Source organism: Bos mutus, chromosome 1 (genome assembly GCF_027580195.1).
Source record: "Bos mutus isolate GX-2022 chromosome 1, NWIPB_WYAK_1.1, whole genome shotgun sequence".
NCBI classification, from domain to species: Eukaryota; Metazoa; Chordata; class Mammalia; order Artiodactyla; family Bovidae; genus Bos; species Bos mutus.
Genome location: NC_091617.1, coordinates 98,667,673 through 98,686,453, shown reverse-complemented (window position 1 = coordinate 98,686,453; position 18,781 = coordinate 98,667,673). Strand labels below are relative to the sequence as shown.

General features: G+C 40.4%; 1 protein-coding gene across 2 annotated transcripts in view; it reads right to left on the bottom strand.

The window, feature by feature from the left end:
* WDR49 (WD repeat domain 49) overlaps nucleotides 1-2,461 on the bottom strand; it is a 169,179-nt gene extending 166,718 nt beyond the window's left edge. The window contains exons 1-2 of one of the 2 annotated variants that reach the window (XM_070373695.1): nucleotides 2,261-2,461; nucleotides 1,686-1,931 (exon numbers count right to left, since the gene is read on the bottom strand). In XM_070373695.1, coding sequence (XP_070229796.1) covers nucleotides 1,686-1,853 — 168 coding nt within the window. In that variant the 5' untranslated portion in view covers nucleotides 1,854-1,931; nucleotides 2,261-2,461. The other variant, XM_070373701.1, reaches the window with a different exon arrangement.
* Between the last annotated feature and the right edge of the window lie 16,320 nt (nucleotides 2,462-18,781).

The following is an 18,781-nucleotide window of genomic DNA, read 5'->3' as shown; positions in this document are numbered from 1 at the left end:
CGTTTTTCTGAATGCCCTCAAGCTGTCAAAATGTTTGCAATGTCTATCAAAATATGCCAGATTCATTTAGGGCATTGGACATGAGCAGCACTAAAAGTCTTTTCAGACCAGTGGGTTTGGGTGAACTGCAAAAACATGAAGATTAAAATGAGAAAAGTGTAGGGTAGAGCATGTCTGTCCTACTAAATATGATAGAGTCTATTAAAAAGAGATGATTGATACTAATGGGACATTATCAACACAGGTAGAATTTAACTGGTTATACAAAATAGGATATAGTAGTTTTTCAGTGGCTAGCAACTATTTGGGGGGTAGGTAAAGATTAAAATTTGTGCCAATTATAGGGCAATAGAATGGTTAGATTTCACCATGCTTTATTAGTTTCAAGGTGGTATTCCCAAACATTGTATGTCTGTTTCAAATTAACGTGACGTTCTCAAGCACCCTCAGAGGACATCCTGAAGCCCTGAGAGCATATTTTAGCAAGTGTAATGAAGTAGAAAGGATGGAGGCTCATATCTACTGAAATTCCACAGCATGGAAGAATACTTCCTATCAGCGCAGAGGCTAAAAGTCATTTTGATGTATGCTGTTCATTCTGCACATCGGCAGAGTTCCAACTTAATTGAGATAGAGAGAAGGGACTTATTCATTTATAGTTAAAATTCCTAAGGTTTATATGTAGAATTAAAATTTAAATTTTTTTGTTTTCATTGGCATTGCTCCAATATTTGCAAAAAAGAGTGGCAGACTGATTCCTCACAGGAGATCTGGGACAATGAAGTGCCATTACCTGCTATGAAAAGGAGCCATGTTGCTTAGGGTGAGGCAGGGGAGAATGTCTTCACACAGGAGGTGCATGCGTGGGAGCATGCTCTGTCGTGTCTGACTCTGTGACCCCCACGGACTGTAGCCCACCAGGCACCTCTGTCCGTGGGATTCTCCAGGCAAGAACACTGGAGTGGGTTGCATTTCCTACTCCAGGGGATCTTCCCAACCCGAGGATCAAACCTGCATCTCTAGTGTCTCCTGCACTGACATGTGGATTCTTTACCTTTAGCATCACCTGGGAAGCCCATATACCTGGAGGTGCCTATTTGCATTTGCAGAGGGATAGGGTTATTACTGGGAGTCACCCTAGAGATCTGGCTTCCCCTTCTTAGCATCATAATTTTCTATTTTCCAAAAGTACATTGATCTCTTAAAAAAAAATTGTCCAGGAATTCATTTTTCTTCCTGGATGGTAATGATATTCAGTAGCAGCAATTTCATACTAAATAATTTTATCTCACCCAATGAACCAATGCATAAAGTTACTTCGTGTTAAATCCAAGTCGGATTAACTCTCTTCAGTTCCCTGTTGTTGTTGTGTCTCTCAAATGTGTCTGACTCTTTCATGACCCCATGGACTGTTAGCCTGCCAGGCTCCTCTGTCCGTGGGATTTCCCAAGCAAGAGTACTGGAGTGGGTTGCCATTTCCTGCTCCAGGGGATCTTTCTGACCCAGGGATTGAACCTATGTCTCCTGCATTGCAGGCAGATTTTTTACCACTGAGCCACCTGTGAAGCTCTTTTAACTATTAAGTATATTTAAAAAAAAAAATCTTTTAAGAGAAAAGTCTGTGTTCCATCCCTGCCCCTTTCACAAACAACTCAAACTCTCCAGCAAATAAGATGAGTGCTTACCTCAAAGGCTCTCTGTATTTGGACAAAGTCGCCCAGGGTGAGTTGGTTCTCAAGCAGCACTGTGCTGGCGTCTTCCTTTGCAGTTGCACCGTGTGAAGTCTTCTCCAGGTTCTCTGGCCGGGGCTGAGATCCTTTGTTCAACCCAGGGGTAGCATTCTGGCAACTCATAATGGCTTCACCTCTTTTCAGCAGTCTTCAACTCTCTCTATAAGTTTTTTTTTTTTTTCTTTATCCCTCAACAGGTGCCTTTGAAAAGAAACAACTTAGCAATCGAATTCCAAAATAAAAGTACTTTTAAAGGCATTCAATTAGGAGGCAAAAAATTCAAGCCCAGAGGCAGGGAATGAAAGCTCTTGACCCTCACTCTTCCTTAATTCCAGTTTATTTTCAAAGTCCACTGTTGAATCCTTTTAAAACACCTCCCCCCACCACCACTGATATTCTGTTTAACCTGGCTTGATTACAAGAGTGTAAAAGCTTTCTGCCGGGTTTATAGCAACTGACACAAAATGCAACTTCTAATACTCATTTAAAATGCATTAGAAAAGCAATGTTTCAAAATCTCTTTGGCTAACCTTGCTTTTATTCATATGTCATGGATTTAAACTCCGTTTTCTTGTCTTGAGGTGTAAGGTGACACAGCCGTAGGGTTTCTGTCCCAGTGAAGTGTGTGCCTCTGATGACTACCTTCCCAGCAACATGGCCTTGTTTGTTGCATGCATGCATGCTGTCTTTGTGTGCTTCCTGGCAACCAGTGCGAAGCCAACTAAGGCTTCTCCTTTTTCTCCTCCTCTTCACACCCCCATCCCGTCCAGCAACTAATGACTGACCTGAAGGTTTGAATAAACAATATAAACACTGAGGTTTTTTTTCAAGGACAATTCAGCCCACTCATTTTTTAAAATTAAACTTCATCACTGCATTATTTAAAGACAACTTTTATAAACGTATTTTCTATGAAACGTGTAATGTATTATGAAGCAAGATGATTATTCAAAGAAAACAACAATGAATTTAGGAATTTTACATTTTCTATGTAAAAAATGTTTCATTTGTGTTTAATAAGAACCCATTTCTTATCATCTCTTTGTCTTAGTTTCTATGTGTATAAAATGGGAATCGTTTAGCCTGTTTTTTTTCATTCTTTTCATAAATATTTATTGAGCACCTACTATATATATTTTTAAATTTTATTTATTTTCTAATACCAAAAACGTTTTGTATTGGGGTATAGCCGATTAACAATGCTGTGATAGTTTCAGGGGAACAGGGAAGGGACTCAGCCGTGCATAAACATGTATCTGTTCTCCTCCAACCCCACTCCCATCTCAGCTGGCACTAACATTGAGCAGAGTTCCCTGTGCTATACAGCAGGTCCTTGTTGGTTATCCCTTTCGAATATAGCAGTGTGTACTCTACTATGTACTTTTGACAGCACTGGGAACAATGCGCAGTTCCAAATGGCAAATGTCAGAGGGAATGCTAATTACTTCATATAAGAGATTAATCCAGCTCTCCAAGCAAATATTTCATTTTCTGTCCCATCTGAAAGTAAAATTATCATCAGTCTACAGTAGGTGCTCTGTATCCACAGGTAGCATAGGTTTTCAATTCACTGAAAATATGGAAGGAGAACACAGTATAACATAATATGATAAATCTTATGATAAAACTACCTACAGTATCATCACTGCTGCTGCTGCTGCTGAGTCACTTCAGTCGTGTCCGACTCTGTGACACCCCACCAGGCTCCCCCGTCCCTGGGCTTCTCCAGGCAAGAACACTGAAGTGGGTAGCCATTTCCTTCTCCAATGCGTGAAAGTGAAGTCGTTCAGTCGTGTCCAACTCTTCGCGACCCCATGGACCACAGCCTACCAGGCTCCTCCGTCCATGGGATTTTCTAGGCAAGAGTACTGGAGTGGGGTGCCATTGCCTTCTCCGAGTACCATCACTGGTTCAGCTAATATTAATGAAAATAAAGGAAAAAAGAGAAAGTTAACATTTTGTTTTCACATTTACCATGTACCAGGCACTACACTAAGTGAAGTGAAGTTGCTCAGCTGTGTCCGACTCTTTGCAACCCCATGGACTGTATCCTACAAGGCTCCTCTGTCCATGGGATTTTCCAGGCAATAGTACTGGAGTGGATTGCCATTTCCTTCTCCAGGGAAATCTTCCCGACCCAGGGATCGAACCCAGGTCTCCTTCATTATAGACAGACGCTTTACCGCCTGAGCCACCAGGGAAGTCCTGGCACTACACTAAGCACTTTGTAGTTCCTTATCTTGTTAAAGCTTCACAATAATCCTGAAAAGCAGACAAGCTCATTCTTCCCATTTTACAGATGAAGGGAAAGTCACTCAGTCGTGTCTGACTCTTGCGACCCCATGGACTGTAACCCGCCAGGCTCCTCTATACATGGAATTTTCCAGGCAAGAATGCTGGAGTAGGTTTTCATTTCCTACTCCAGGTTACAGATGAAGCGGCAAAATTGACCCCAAAAGTCTCACAGTTAGTAAGGTGTAGCAAATGGCAGAGTGGCTCCTGGTTTTAGATGCATGCCTCCTCTGAACCTTATTCTCATCTCTGTAAAACTGAAAAGATGTTCTCTAAGTTTTCTTCCAGCAACATCATTCAGTGAGCTAGTGTTCACAGGCGCAAGGTGATACAAAGCACGTTCCCTACAACACAGAGATAGATGCATCCCACAGGCTTTCCTGAACCAGTAGTAAAAAAAATGAAATACTATTCACCCACCCATTAATTTATCCACCTCTCTATCATTCATTCCGAAAACCATTTATTAAGAGTCTCTTGTGTGTCGAGTCCTGACTTGGACCCGGTGCCTACCCCTGAGGGACTTAGTCTTGTAGGAACACTTAGCTGTCTGGTTCATCTTTCATGTCAGGTCCCAACCTCTTGCTGTTTCCAGTGCTGTATGCAGAATTGTGAAGTCATATGCAGGCTCAGAGGAAAAGAGCGGCATTATACATTATAAATGTGTATCACAGGCACAAAAGGGTTGAGGGGGGCATGTTTATCACACATTTAACTTTCCTGGTTTAGCCCTTCAGTAAATTAGATAAAACATCTTTAAGCCCTAATATGATAAATTCCCCTAAATTATCTCACATAAGAATAACATCTGTCTTCTTACCATCCTAATTAGCAAATTAATAATAGTTTAGTTCAGTCAGATCAGTCCTATAAATGTCTATAAAATGTTTTATAGTGATCTGTTGGAGAGTTGGGCTTAATTCCATAACAGACACTAATGAGGGAAGGAAGAGGAAATAGAAAAAAATACTCTGTGAAGCTCACCGGGAGAGGTAAGTATCCCACTGGCTGACAATGCAAAATTCTCTAATTATTCTAAGACAGTCAAACTGCCTGGATGCCTTAGCTTGCACAGAGATGGAGCTCTAAACGTATTCATTAGTCAAAACAGGAGACTATAATGAGCAGCCAACAAATTACCGTAGAAGTTAATCAATTCACACAGCTTCCTTCCTGTAAAATCATGGCATTAGAAATCATTCTCAATTACAAAGCCTTCCATGGCTTTCACCTTCTTTGTAATGGTGTGGTTAATTTTCAGATTAAACTTCTACCACTTTAAAAAGTCTATACCTAGTCTTTTGTGTGTACCTGTGCTCAATCATGTCCAACTCTTTGCAACTCTTGCCTATGCTGAAATTTACCCTCCTTGCTTTCCAAGCATCAGTTACGAGTTTGTGAAAATCTGCCACTTGCCCAGTCCCATCCCAGGCTCTGTGTGGGACAGGAAAGTGATGACAGTCTGTGCTCTTAAAAAGTGGAAGGTCCCTGGTGATCCGCTGGTTAAGAATCTGCCCTCCAATGCAGGAGACACAGGCTCAATGCCTGGTTGGGGAACCAAGATCCCACACGCCATGTGGCCACTGAGCCCATGCGCTACAACGAGAGAAGACTGCACACTGCAACGAAGACCCAGTGCAGCCTAAAGTTTTTGTTTTTAAAAGTGGGAGCTCTAGTTTGGAGAGAAAGCTGACTGACTAACACTTGCCCCTCTCTCCTGCAGGGACCAGCCAACAGTCACCAGCACAGCAGAGCACTAGGCACCCAAGAGGACCATGCAAGCAGATACATCACTAGCTTTTGCTTTTTTTGGAACCTTGGGCCTGCATCATTATCCCCACTGAATAGACACTCCCATATGTGTCCTTGTCACAATTCCCAGTCCACCCCCAAATCTCTGCTCTCTTCCTCACCCATAATTCACACCCACCAACACAAATAGCAGGCCCCGCCTTTCCTCTTAATTTTCCTTCCCTTTGTTTCTCCTCTCCGCACACCAAGGCCTGTTCTTATCAACATTCTTGTGCACCCTCTGTCGCTTAGTCATGTCCAACTCTTTGTGATCCCATGGACTGTAGCCCGCCAGGCTCTTCTCTCCATGGGATTTTCCTGGCAAGAATACCTGGAGTGGGTTGCCATTTCCTCCTCCAGGGGATCTTCCCAATCCAGGGATCAAACCCACATCTCCTGAGTCTCCTGTATTTGCAGGCGGATTCTTTACCACCGAGCCATAATCTTTGACGAAATTTCTCCCTCCATCTCCTTCACATAAGAGAAACCAGCTTCCCCTTACAAACCCCCTTTTTCACCAAACCATCTCAAGTTGAGGCTGCTCCTTGCCCCAGTCCCCTCCCTTGGGGCCAGTAGCAGGATGTTTTCCCACAGGCTCCTTGCTTCTTGAAGACACACCTTCCCAACATGGTCCCAGTGGCCAAACACACCCCTACAGCCCTCTCTTTTCAGCTCCCAGCTCACTTAAACATCACATCCTCTCGGAGCTTGAGAGAAAAGACCAGCTCCACCCTTGGCACATTTTAAGCCCTCAATAAATATTAGTTTCTCTCCTTTCTTGTTCCAGATCCTCCTGGCTCAAATTAATTACTCCTTTCACTCTGCAACCACAGCATTTTGTTTACACTTTAACCACAGCAGTTTTTCTTTCTGCCTTGCAATATAATTAATTGCCTGTGTTTCTGTCTCTTTCCCACCACACTAACTCCCTAAAAACAAGGACAGTACCTCACTAAAGCTTACAGCCTAACATGGCCCAACACAGAGCTTTGTATAAACTGCACAGCGGCACGGTTGTGTGTGCTTATTTGTAAAATAAGATGGGCTGAAAAGGAAATTCTCCTGTGGCTTTGAGTTTTCAGGACAGTTTCCTGAGTGGTATTGAGTCTGAAATAGAGGTAGAATTCCACAATAAAATAATTAATGAGGGAAACCAACTTTGCCATTGTATCTTCAAGTCTCTTAGAAAAAACTGTTTGAGAACACTTGAAACAAAGTGTTCCATTTAATACATGCAATTTCTACATAAGATGAAGACCTGTTGAGGCCCTGCTCTGTTCTGGTCACTGATCCAGACACCAGAAAAGCAAAAATGAATGAGCTAGTGCTCTGTGCTCACTGTTGCTCAGGGACATGATAGTAAACTCTGAGGAATCCCCTAGCGGTTTCGGTGGTTAGGACTTGGCACTTTCACTGCTGTGGGCCCAGGTTCAATCTCCGGTCAGAAGCTAAGATCCTGCAAGCCATGCGACACAGCCAAAAAGAAACAGACAACAAAAACCCAAACCCAGAACAAAAATTTTAAAAAGTCAATTTTGGTTTTAAGTTAATTTTATCTTTTGAGAAAGCAGGTCCCCTGTTAACTCTTACACCACATAATATTTGCCTTTTATTTTTTTGATCTGCTGTACAATGCCCAAATTAAGAAAACTGTCTTTATACAACAGCACTTCTCAGACTGTTCAAATATTTAAATACTGAAAATTCATTAAATAGTAATTTATTATATAGTAAAATAATTAAATTTATCATTGTGCAATAAATTGCATATCATCATATGTCAAGTTCTAGTCTAAGCAAGCAATGTTAGCTAAATTTTCAATATGTGGAAGTGGAAGGTAAAACTGGGGAAATCCTAATTTTTGACTTAAGCATTCCTACTCATTTGAAAAAAGCAACTATGATTTTATTTTACCAGTAGATACATCAGATCCACTGAACTAAATATTGAGAATCAGTGCTTAAAAATATGCTAAAGTTCAATTTTTATGTAAATCCTGACAGGTGTTCCCAACAGTTAATCAGTTTTTGAGGCCCTCTTTGGTTTAACAAATTTTTGTCTTTGAAATCCAATGTCCATGTTCAAAGTCACACATGGACTTGTTTGTCAGTGGGATTTTCACCAGGGAGCCACTTTTTGGACAATTACTCTGAACTAGGTTACCAAATTCCTTTATGTTGCCTCTCTGAGAGAATGCTGCATTTTATTCCACTTGGAGCTTGCGAACAGTTAGTCAAAGTCACCTTGATATCGAACACTTGCATCCATGTATAGAAACACTAAAAAGTAGTCATAAAATCATTGCAAGAAAGGGCTCACTGAAAATCCAGTAAACATTTATTGATTTCACCCTTAAATAAAGAAAGAAAGCAGGTAGGTGGGAGATTAACAATTATTGAGTCCCTAGTATATGCCAAACACTGTGTTAGGCACTTTTGCAAGGGTAATTTTATTAAGCCTCATAATATCCCTGCAAGATACTTAATATTTTCCAAATTGATTTTTACTGATAATGGTACTAAACAAGAGGAAGTATCTTTCCCAACTTCACACAACTTGGAAATTGTATAACACAATAATATCATACTATGGTCTCTTCTAAGACTTGATACATGGCCTTCCCAGGTGGCTCAGTGGTAATGAATCTGCCTGCCAAACAGGAGACATGTATTCGATCCCTTGTCCAGAAGATCCCTTTGGGAAGGCAATAGCAACCCACTCCAGTATTCTTGCCTGGAGAATCCTGTGGACAGAAGAGCCTGGCAGGGTCTCAAAGAATTGGACATGACTTAGAGTCTAAACAACAACAAGACTTGACACTTGATTTTTCATTTAATTCTCCTTGAAATCCAATGATGTGGGCATCGTATGGTCACCATTTTATAGGTGAAGAAATTGAGACTTAAATAACTTGTCTAAGGTGACCCAGCAAAACCATAATTCAAAACTCAGCCTTCTATGTTCTCCACAGTGCAAAACCCTGTGCAGAGTACTCTGCTAGACACTAGACTAAGTTGTGATCTAGTTTAGCAGCTGAGATGTGTGAAAAGTGAGGAAATGAGAAAGCATATACTTGGTAATAAAGTCAGAGGAACTTAGAATTTAGACTCAGTACACCAGGTTCAAGTCTTAATTCTCTCCCTTTCAATCCTTTATTTCTTGAGCAAGCTGGATCATTTCTCAAAATGAAGATAGTGTTGCTTATCTCAGAGTAGTTTTAAGGTTGAAATGACATAAGGTGATGAAAGTCTGTCAACGGTAAAAACATTATGCACATGAATTAGCATTAATATTAGTACACTGTTAGTGCAAGGGAAATCCCTTCAAACTCAGAAAGATTGTGTAGGAGTTCACGGAGAGGCTGGAATACTGTAAGTAAAGCAGAATGAAGCAAAATTATCCATGTCATGACATTTACTATTGAAGCTGATATTCTATCATTGTTTTCATTGCTCCTAGGAATTTTCATTGCTCCTAGTTCTTATGTCTAAATCCATTCCAGAGAGATCAATGCCATATAAAAAATTTCAAGGTTAGTTATTAAATACAATATTTATTATGTGTGTGTATATGTTATATTTAACACCTTGAAAAAACATTTTCTGTGTGGAGTTAGTTAGAGCTGATGGTAACTACAGAAATCTGCTTGGTGCTGAATCTGTCTTTAATAATAATGGAAATAGTTATTTCCCATCACTGAAACCATGTAACCACCGTCTGTCATAACATGAGCTTCTTATTATTTAATTTCCCTGGTGGCTCAGAGGGTAAAGGGTCTGCCTGCAATATGGGAGGCCCGGGTTCAATCCCTAGGTTGGGAAAATCCCCCGGAGAAGGAAATAGCAACCCACTCCAGTATTCTTGCCTGGAAAATCCCATGGACAGAGGAGCCTGGTAGGCTACAATCCATGGGGTCACAAAGCGTTGGACATGACTGAGAGACTTTACTGTCTTTCTTTCTTACTATTCAAGTGTCCAAATCCCCAGAATCAGATGTTTTGTTTATAAAGCATTAAAAACTCTGTTTTAAAAGGGAAGTGGATTTTTAATTCAATATGGACTCTCTGGATGGCTTAACCTCAAGGGAGGATATGTGTACATAAATTTAAACACATATGTATGCATATAGAGAGAGAAGGAGAGAGAGGAGGAGACATGTTTAGGAGTGTAACTTTGGGAGCTTCTAGACGAGTTATCTCAAAAGCAAGGGATAGTCGTGGACAAGCATAACCTTTGGGTGAGCACTGATCACTAACCAGGTGTGATTCAGAGATAAAAATATCCAGAGGAGACAAAAATATCCAGAACAGATAAAATATAAGGAGACAAGAAGCACTAAGTCAGAGTCAGGAGACCAGGATTTTAATGTAGTTCCACTATTCCATGTAAGACTGGATATTTACCTATGAGCTTCAGTTTTCTACAGTTATAAATGGAAATAGTAATTCCTATGTGCCTACTTCAAAGACTCACTTTAAGGCTCAAAGGGGACAACATATGTGAAAACATTTGCCAACCAGAGACAGCTATGTGAATACGTATTTGATGTTGATTCATTCATTCATTTTATAATATTTCTATGCCAACATGTGCAAGGTATCACTGTCATGATACCCATGGTTATCAGTCATGGGTCCTATAGTAAAGGACATAAAGTCTACAAAATGATTCATTCAGGTAAAATAAGTGTTATAGATGAAGTACTATGTGGAAGTGGTAAAGAAAGAGATTGCTTACATATATTTGAGGAGGCATTTTGGATGGAGCAAAGATAGCCTTAAAAGAGGTGGCATTAAACTTGGTGTTATGGCTTGTATTATGTATCCCCCAAATTCATATGGTCTTAACCCCCGATGCCTCAGAATGTAACCTTATTTGGAACAGGGTCATTGCAGAGGCAATCAGTTAAATTAAGATAAGGTGGCTTCCCAGTTGGCTCAGTGTTACGTAAAGAATCTGCCTACAATTCAGGAGACCTGGGTTCAATCCCTGGGTTGGGAAATCTCCTGGAGATGGCCATGACAACCCACTCCAATATTCTTGCCTGGAGAATCTCCATGGACAGAGGAGCCTGGCGGGCTATAGTCCATGGGATCGCAAAGAGTCGGACATGACTGAAGCAACTGAGCATGCATGCATGCAGGAACAGCAGAACATACTGGAGTAGTGTGGGCCCCTAATCCAGTATGACTGGTGTCCTTATAAAAAGAGGAAATTTGTACATAAACACACACACACACAATGGCATTTTAGTTACTCTGCTACAAGCTAAGGAACTAGAAGAAGCTAGAAGCAAGTGAGGCCTGCAGCAGATCTTTTCTTAGTGCTTGTAAAGGGAGCATGCCTGCTGTCACTTCGATTTTGGACTTCCAGCCTCCAGAACTCAGATAATAAATTTCTGTTGTTTAATGAAGCCACTCAGTCTGTAGTAATTTGTTATGGCAGCCCTTGGAAATTCATACAGTTGTTTATATGGTAATACAAGAAAGACAGTTTATGTATAGAAATGTGTGTTATTAATATATTTACTATTATTATTAAATCAATCAAATGTAAATACAATATTTATAATACAATAATATGGTAACTAAAAGGCCCTGATGCTGGGAAAGATTGAAGGCAGGAGGATAAGGAGACGAAAGAGAATGAGATGGTTGGATAGCATCACAGACTCGATAGACATGAGTTTGAGCAAGCTCCAGGAGTTGGTGATGGACAGGTAAGCCTGGCATTTTGCAGTTCATGGGGTCACAAGGAGTTGGACATGACTGAGCAACTGAACTGAACTGATTATATTTTATGTGGGATTCCCTGGTGGCTCAATCAATAAAGAATTTGCCGGCAATGCAGGAAACCAAGTTTGATCCTTTGTTCGGGAAGATCTCCTAGAGGAGGAAATGGCAACCCACTCCAGTATTCTTGCCAGGAAAATCCCATGGACAGATTTTACAATAGTATATTAGGTAATATACTATTATATAATATTAAGTACCTAGCACAGTGCTTGGCACATACTTGACACCAAATAAATACTTATTGAATGAATATTTTAATAAAATGGAGATCACAGAAAGAGGAATAGATTGGCATCAAATATATGTATTTTTTATCTGTTTCATACTTTCTTTTCTTCTCCAGGCCAACCCTTTACTTATCACACATGCAAAAAAAAAAGAAAAAGAAAAATCCACACTCCTATGAAAAATGCTGCCAATTCCCCTGTGTTTACTCCAAGAAATTCTGTCTAGGAAAGTAAAGAAATAAAAAAAGGCAATAAAAAGGAATTCAAAACTTGTAAAAATGAAAGTTCTGAGACAAATGGCACTTTAAAAGATTGAGAGCTATGATCCCAAGAGAGAGAACACTGCCACAACAAATATTTCTCAGAGAAACGAATGCTCTCGGACATGGTGCTCTGATGAAAAGCCCTGAAGACCACAGCCCTCTGTCTGCGGCAGAAACAGCAATGGTCAAATTCACATCGGAAGTACACTCCAAAACCAAGTCATTGAAACTGTACTCATAGAGAAGCGTCTTATAAAATGCAGATGGAACTTTTGCAATCATTGCCTAGACCAAATGCTGTCAGAGAAAATGGATCTTAATTTACTCGACATATTTTGGTTTTGTAATTTTCAAGATGAATTTTTTACAATGTCTGAAAAAAACACAAGGCCCTTTCAAAGAAATCTTTAAAAATGCACTCTGGAATGAGACAGGGAGTTGGGCATGTTCAGAGCAGATGGCAGGAGGGCTTGATTACTGTGTTCATATTTCTACAGATGTGTGTGTGTAGGGGGCCAGTTAGCTCAGGAAAAATCTCATCCACCTATTGGGAAAATATAGCTGTGGTAATGGTCAGGAACACAAATTTACCAAGTGGGATGCTAAATTTATAGAAGTGAGTCAGATTTTCAACTAAGCAGGAAAATGATACAAAACTATGATCATAACCAGCTGCATGACCTTGGGGAAGTTACTCAACTTCTCCAGTTTCAGAATCTTCATCTATAAAATTAAAAGATTAAATCATACGATCTTTAAAAGTTTCTTCTATTACCTAATTTTAAGAAGTGGGGTGCGGGGGCATAAGAACCCTGTGAGCTCTGCAGAAAAAGAAAATAGCCCATGTCCCAGGTAGTAGTATTTCATGTTTACCCACAGTACCCAAGACACAACTTTCGACATCATAAATACTCTTTTTTGATGATAAATTATCATATGGACTAACTAATGGGACCTGTCAGTCAAGCATCTGCCCACCTGCCACACTCTCACCCCAAGACTACCTGTTTCTCTCACTGGATTAGCAGTGGAGATTTCAGCTTTTGATGATCGCAAAAGGATTCTCTCAAAAGAATACAGTTCAAATGGATTTGCTTATTCACCCAGTCATCCATTTCACCATATAGTGATTGACAGAGTGGCCTACACATAGTGGAAGGTACTGGTGCTATCAAGGGATGAAGTCAGACTGGCTCCGACTCTCATAAAGCTTACAACTCAATAGAGCAAGTGGATTCAAGGAAGAACATACAGGGGCTTTAACAGAGTTGGAAAGAATGGAAAAGGAAAGTGTTATTGAAAAAAGTTATAATCATGATGGCTCCCAAATGATGGGTAAGTATTAGCCAGATAAAGAATAAGATGAAGGGAGTTTAAACAGAAGAAACAGCCAAGGTCTGGAGATGACTGAGTTCATGGTGGATTCCTGGGGATAAAAACAATTTAGTCTGGATGGCTCATACAGCATAGGGAAGGAGGGCTGTGGGAAGGGATGGAAGTCTGGCTGGAGAAGTAAGCTGGTCCAGATCATAAGAGCCCTGCTGGGGAGTCGGGTGTTCATGCTGAGGGCAGTGGAGTTATGGAAAATTTTAAGCAGAGGATGTAACATGATGAGATGTGCATTTATGGAAGATCACTGATGCCAAGTGGCTCTCATCTCAGTAGTTTTTAAGTGATCTGATAGCTTTTAAAAATCCAATGCCCAAGTTCCTCTTCAGAACAATTATTTACAGTCTCTGGAGGTAGAATCTAGTCACCAGTAATTTTTAGAGTTCCTCAGATGATTCCATTCTAAGATTGTACAACTAAGACTCAGAACTACTGTATCAAAAGGAGGCAAGATCAGCTAGGAGGCAACTGAGGAAATAAAGCTGAGAGCTGATGATGGCTTTTATTTTTTCCCAGAAAACTATCAGAAATACAAGAGAGAGTATTCGATAAGTGTGGAGGAGAGAAAAATCCAGGATAAGCATTGGCACAATTCTGAAATCTTATTGTATGGTTTAGATTTCAGAAACTACTTTAATAGTTTAAATATTTAAAAATAACTAATTAACTAAGAGGGGGGCAAAACTAAAATTGAAAACAAATAGAAACCAGTGAACTTAACCAAAGATAAAACATAACTACAGGGAAAACAAAAACAGAACAAGTCCACAGGACTTTGACTATATTACCTCTATGCCAAAGCCTTTGACTGTGTGGATCACAATAAACTGTGGAAAATCCTGAAAGAGATGGGAATACCAGACCACCTGATCTGCCTCTTGAGAAACCTGTATGCAGGTCAAGAAGCAAGAGTTAGAACTGGACGTGGAACAACAGATTGGTTCCAAATAGGAGAAGGAGTACGTCAAGGCTGTATATTGTCACCCTGCTTATTTAACTTATATGCAAAGTACATCATGAGAAACGCTGGGCTGGAAGAAGCACAAGCTGGAATCAAGATTGCCGGGAGAAATATCAATGACCTCAGATATGCAGATGATACCACCCTTATGGCAGAAAATGAAAAGGAACTAAAAAGCCTCTTGATGAAAGTGAAAGTGGAGAGTGAAAAAGTTGGCTTAAAGCTCAATGTTCAGAAAACGAAGATCATGGCATCTGGTCCCATCACTTCATGGGAAATAGATGGGGAAACAGTGGAAACAGTGTCAAACTTTATTTTGGGGGGCTCCAAAATCACTGTAGATGGTGACTGCAGCCATGAAATTAAAAGACGCTTACTCCTTGGAAGGAAAGTTATGACCAACCTACAAGGCTTATTGAAAAGCAGAGACATTACTTTGCCAACAAAGGTCCGTCTAGTCAAGGCTATGGTTTTTCCAGTGGTCTTGTATGGACTGTGAAGAAAGCTGAGCGCCGAAGAATTGATGCTTTTGAACTGTGGTGTTGGAGAAGACTCCTGAGAGTCCCTTAGACTGCAAAGAGATCCAACCAGTCCATTCTAAAGGAGATTAGTCCTGGGTGTTCTTTGGAAGGAATGATGCTAAAGCTGAAACTCCAGTACTTTGGCCACCTCGTGCGAAGAGTTGACTCATTGGAAAAGACCCTGATGCTGGGAGGGATCGGGGGCGGGAGGGATCGGGGGCAGGATGAGAAGGGGACAACAGAGGATGAGATGGCTGGATGGCATCACCAACTCAATAGACTTGAGTTTGAGTGAACTCTGGGAGTTGGTGATGGACAGGGATGCCTGGCATGCTATGATTCATGGGGTCGCAAAGAGTCAGACACGACTGAGTGACTGAACTGACTGACTGAAGGACAAACAGAACTACAAAGTATCTTGAACAATAGTTTTCTTGATAGCAGTGACATAGATTTCAGTTATTTTAAAACTATTTTGTGTTTACTGCAGGGTGACACCAATAAATGAACATTGATTTTGTTAGGAATCAGGATTTTCTTTCTAGCAGAAGGGAGATACAAACATGGCAAAGAAGAATTCTATAATATTGCATTGGAATTAGAAGATAAAAATATAAACTAATCACAAACACACACACACACACAAACACACACAAACTTAATTCCTAGCTCTGACTGCTGACATCTCAAATGCAATAAGCACATCTAGCCTAGGCCTTCATTTCTAAATACCATTCTCTTTGGAGAAGTAAATGATTTATGAGCCAGGAAAGAAGCAGTACGAGATAAACCTTGGGTATCTTGTTTGCTAGAAAGTTTTTAAAAATGCTTTAAAAATGAGAGACATAAAAAAAGGAATAGGAGAAGGCACAAAGGGACTCACACTGGCCAAATTGGGGTCACTTTGAGCAACAAAATGAATAATGAGAGGAATGGGTAACAGAGAACTTTCAAGAACAGTCCATCATTCTTTATTGACACAAATATATGTGTATTTGTATATATATAAAGAAAGTGGAAAGAAGGAAACAAGAGAGGGAGGGAGGAAGGGAAGGATGAAAGGAAGGAACAGGACAGGGAGGGGATAAAAAGAGGTACATTTTGATAGAGTTAGAAAATCACTATTTTATAACCAACTTTATTAATAATTGATTCAGGAAAAGATCAGTTGACTAAATATTCTTAAAAAATAAAATATTTACACAATTTCAAAGTATATTTCCCACAGATTACTTATATTGCACAAGGCAAAGGGGTACCTTGCAGGGGAGTAAGTTATCGGAGTTAACATGGCCAACAATGGGACAGTCTGACAACTCATGTGCATCTGGATGCAATGTGCCGAGGACGCAGCATCACTTCCACAACATCCCTGCCAAACCCAGACCTGAGTCTGTTCATGAACAAACAATCGGACATATCCAAATCGACAGAATTCCATACAGCCAACCATCTTCTTCAAAAAAAATCAGTGTCATGAAAAGATAATCACTGAGACTGAAGATACAAAGCAACTACATGCAACTCATAATCCCTGATTGGCTCCTCGAATCGGGGTTGCGTGAAGGGAGGGACCAGCATGGGGAGGAGAGGCAACGTTTAAATATGGACTGTCTGTTAGGAAATAGTTATGAATCAATATGAAATTTTCCAAATTTGATAACTGACCTGTGGTTATGTAAGAGAATGTATTTACTCTTAGAGATATGTGGTGATTGATGTATTGAGGATAAGGGTCATGATGCTTGTAATGTTTGCAATTGACTCAACAATAATGATCATATATTATATAACAATTCTAAATATTGATACATAGACATATGTTATTGTATTATTCTTACAATTCTGTAGCTTTACATTTTTTTCAGATAAAGAGCAAATTTCAGGATTGAGCCTGAGCTGGGGGAAGTGCCCACCGATGCCCAGCTGAGTGTCTGAGGATATTTTCATTCAGGGAAGCCATTGACTTTGGGGTCACTTCAGTTTTTACAGTTAGGAGTCACCCAGCATCCTCCTCCAACCCAGGTGTCCACTCTCCAGCACAGCCTGCCTCTCATAGTACTGGTTATTAATTTCTCCAAAGTCATTTACAAAGTCATTTGCAACTTCCTTGGTGGTTCAAATTGGAAAGAATCTGCCTGCAATGCAGGAGACCTGGGTTTGATCCCTGGGTTGGGAAGATCCCCTGGAGGAGGGCATGGCTACCCACTCCAGTAGTCTTGTCTGGAGAATTACACGGACAGAGGAGTCTGGGGGGCTACAGTCCATGGGATCCCAAAGAGTTGGATACGACTGAGTGACTAAGCACAACACAAGTACAGGTGCTTGAACTGTTAGAGTCCTTAGAAACTCGTTTTTCTTAGGTCCAGGATATATAAACTCCCTATAAATCCTAGACTTAATGTGGCAAGAGCAATTCTAGAAAAGGTCAAATGCAAGGCATTTCGAGGCTTGAAAAAGCCACTGAACCAGGTGTAAATTTTTTCTCACCATCTTGCAAGAATTTTGGGTTTCCCCCTCAACATTCCTTCCTTGTCCCTTCCTTGCTAAGAGAATCCCCTTTTCATAGAGAAGAAATTTGTACCCAACACAAGGCAAGACAGGTTGTTTTCCCAGACTCCCTCACAGGCAGAGATGACCACGTGACACAATGACATAATTCTGGTCACTGAAACTATAGGTAGAAGACTAACAGGGCCCTGGAAAGGTTCTTGTTTTACCTGATAAAATAGGAAAGGCACCCCCTCTTCTTTTCATCCTGCCCTGAATCTGGACTCCACCACTGAAGCAGCTGAAGGAAACACTTCAAAAATCTTGTAAGTGGTGTCACTTAACCAACATCAGCAACTTTCTTTTTTAAAAAAAATGTCTTATAAAAAAAAAATAAAAACCTCCTGTTGCTACTCACAAACTAGTATGTTTTTAATGTGTGTGTGCACATTAAGTTGCTTCAGTTGTGTCCGATCCTGTGTGACTCCATGGATTGTACCCTGCCAGGCTCCTCTGTCCATGTGATTCTCCAGGCAAGAATATTGGAATGGGTTGCCATGCCCTCCTCCAGGGAATCTTCCCGACCCAGGGACTGAACCCATGTCTCTTATGTCTCCTGCATTGGCAGGCATGCTCTTTACCACTAGCACCACCTCAGAAGCCTCATGTTCTTAATAGATACAATTTTAGGAAGATGATCACACCATTCGCCTTGTTAGAAAATACTAGAGAATACACAAGCAACAAGTGCAGCTTTAGACTTTGAATCTAGGTTTCTGAGGACCAGCTAACTGGGGTGTCCAATCAAGAAGCAACTATGAGTGTTGGAGTGTTTCCTTAGGCATTTTGAATTTGGAATGATGGATTCAGGGGAGGAAGGAGGGAGATCAAGGTGAGAGGATGATGTACATCAGCCTTCTGAGCACTCATCACAGATAAGTGACACCTGAAATCATTTTCCCATATTTCTCCACCTTCTGTATTTTTGAACACACAGGAGGCGAAGGAACAGGTGGGGACTGTTTTTCCTTTGTGCTATTTCTGTTACCTGGGAAGTACCTGTTGTATATATATATATTTTTCTCTTAGTTAGGAAAGAAAAAATGAGAAACAGTTTTTAGAAATCTAGTTGTCTTTTATTTGAGAGTGGTAAGTACAATTGAGAGACCATTCTGTTCTAAATTAGAAAGAAATTCTGACTAGTCAGGAGAGTTCTATAGCTGATAACTCTCCAGATCAGCCCACCTTCTTTTCCTCCCTTTACTTCAGTGGTGATTTATCAGCAAAAAAAAAAAAAAAAAAGAGGGGATGGAGAAATTAA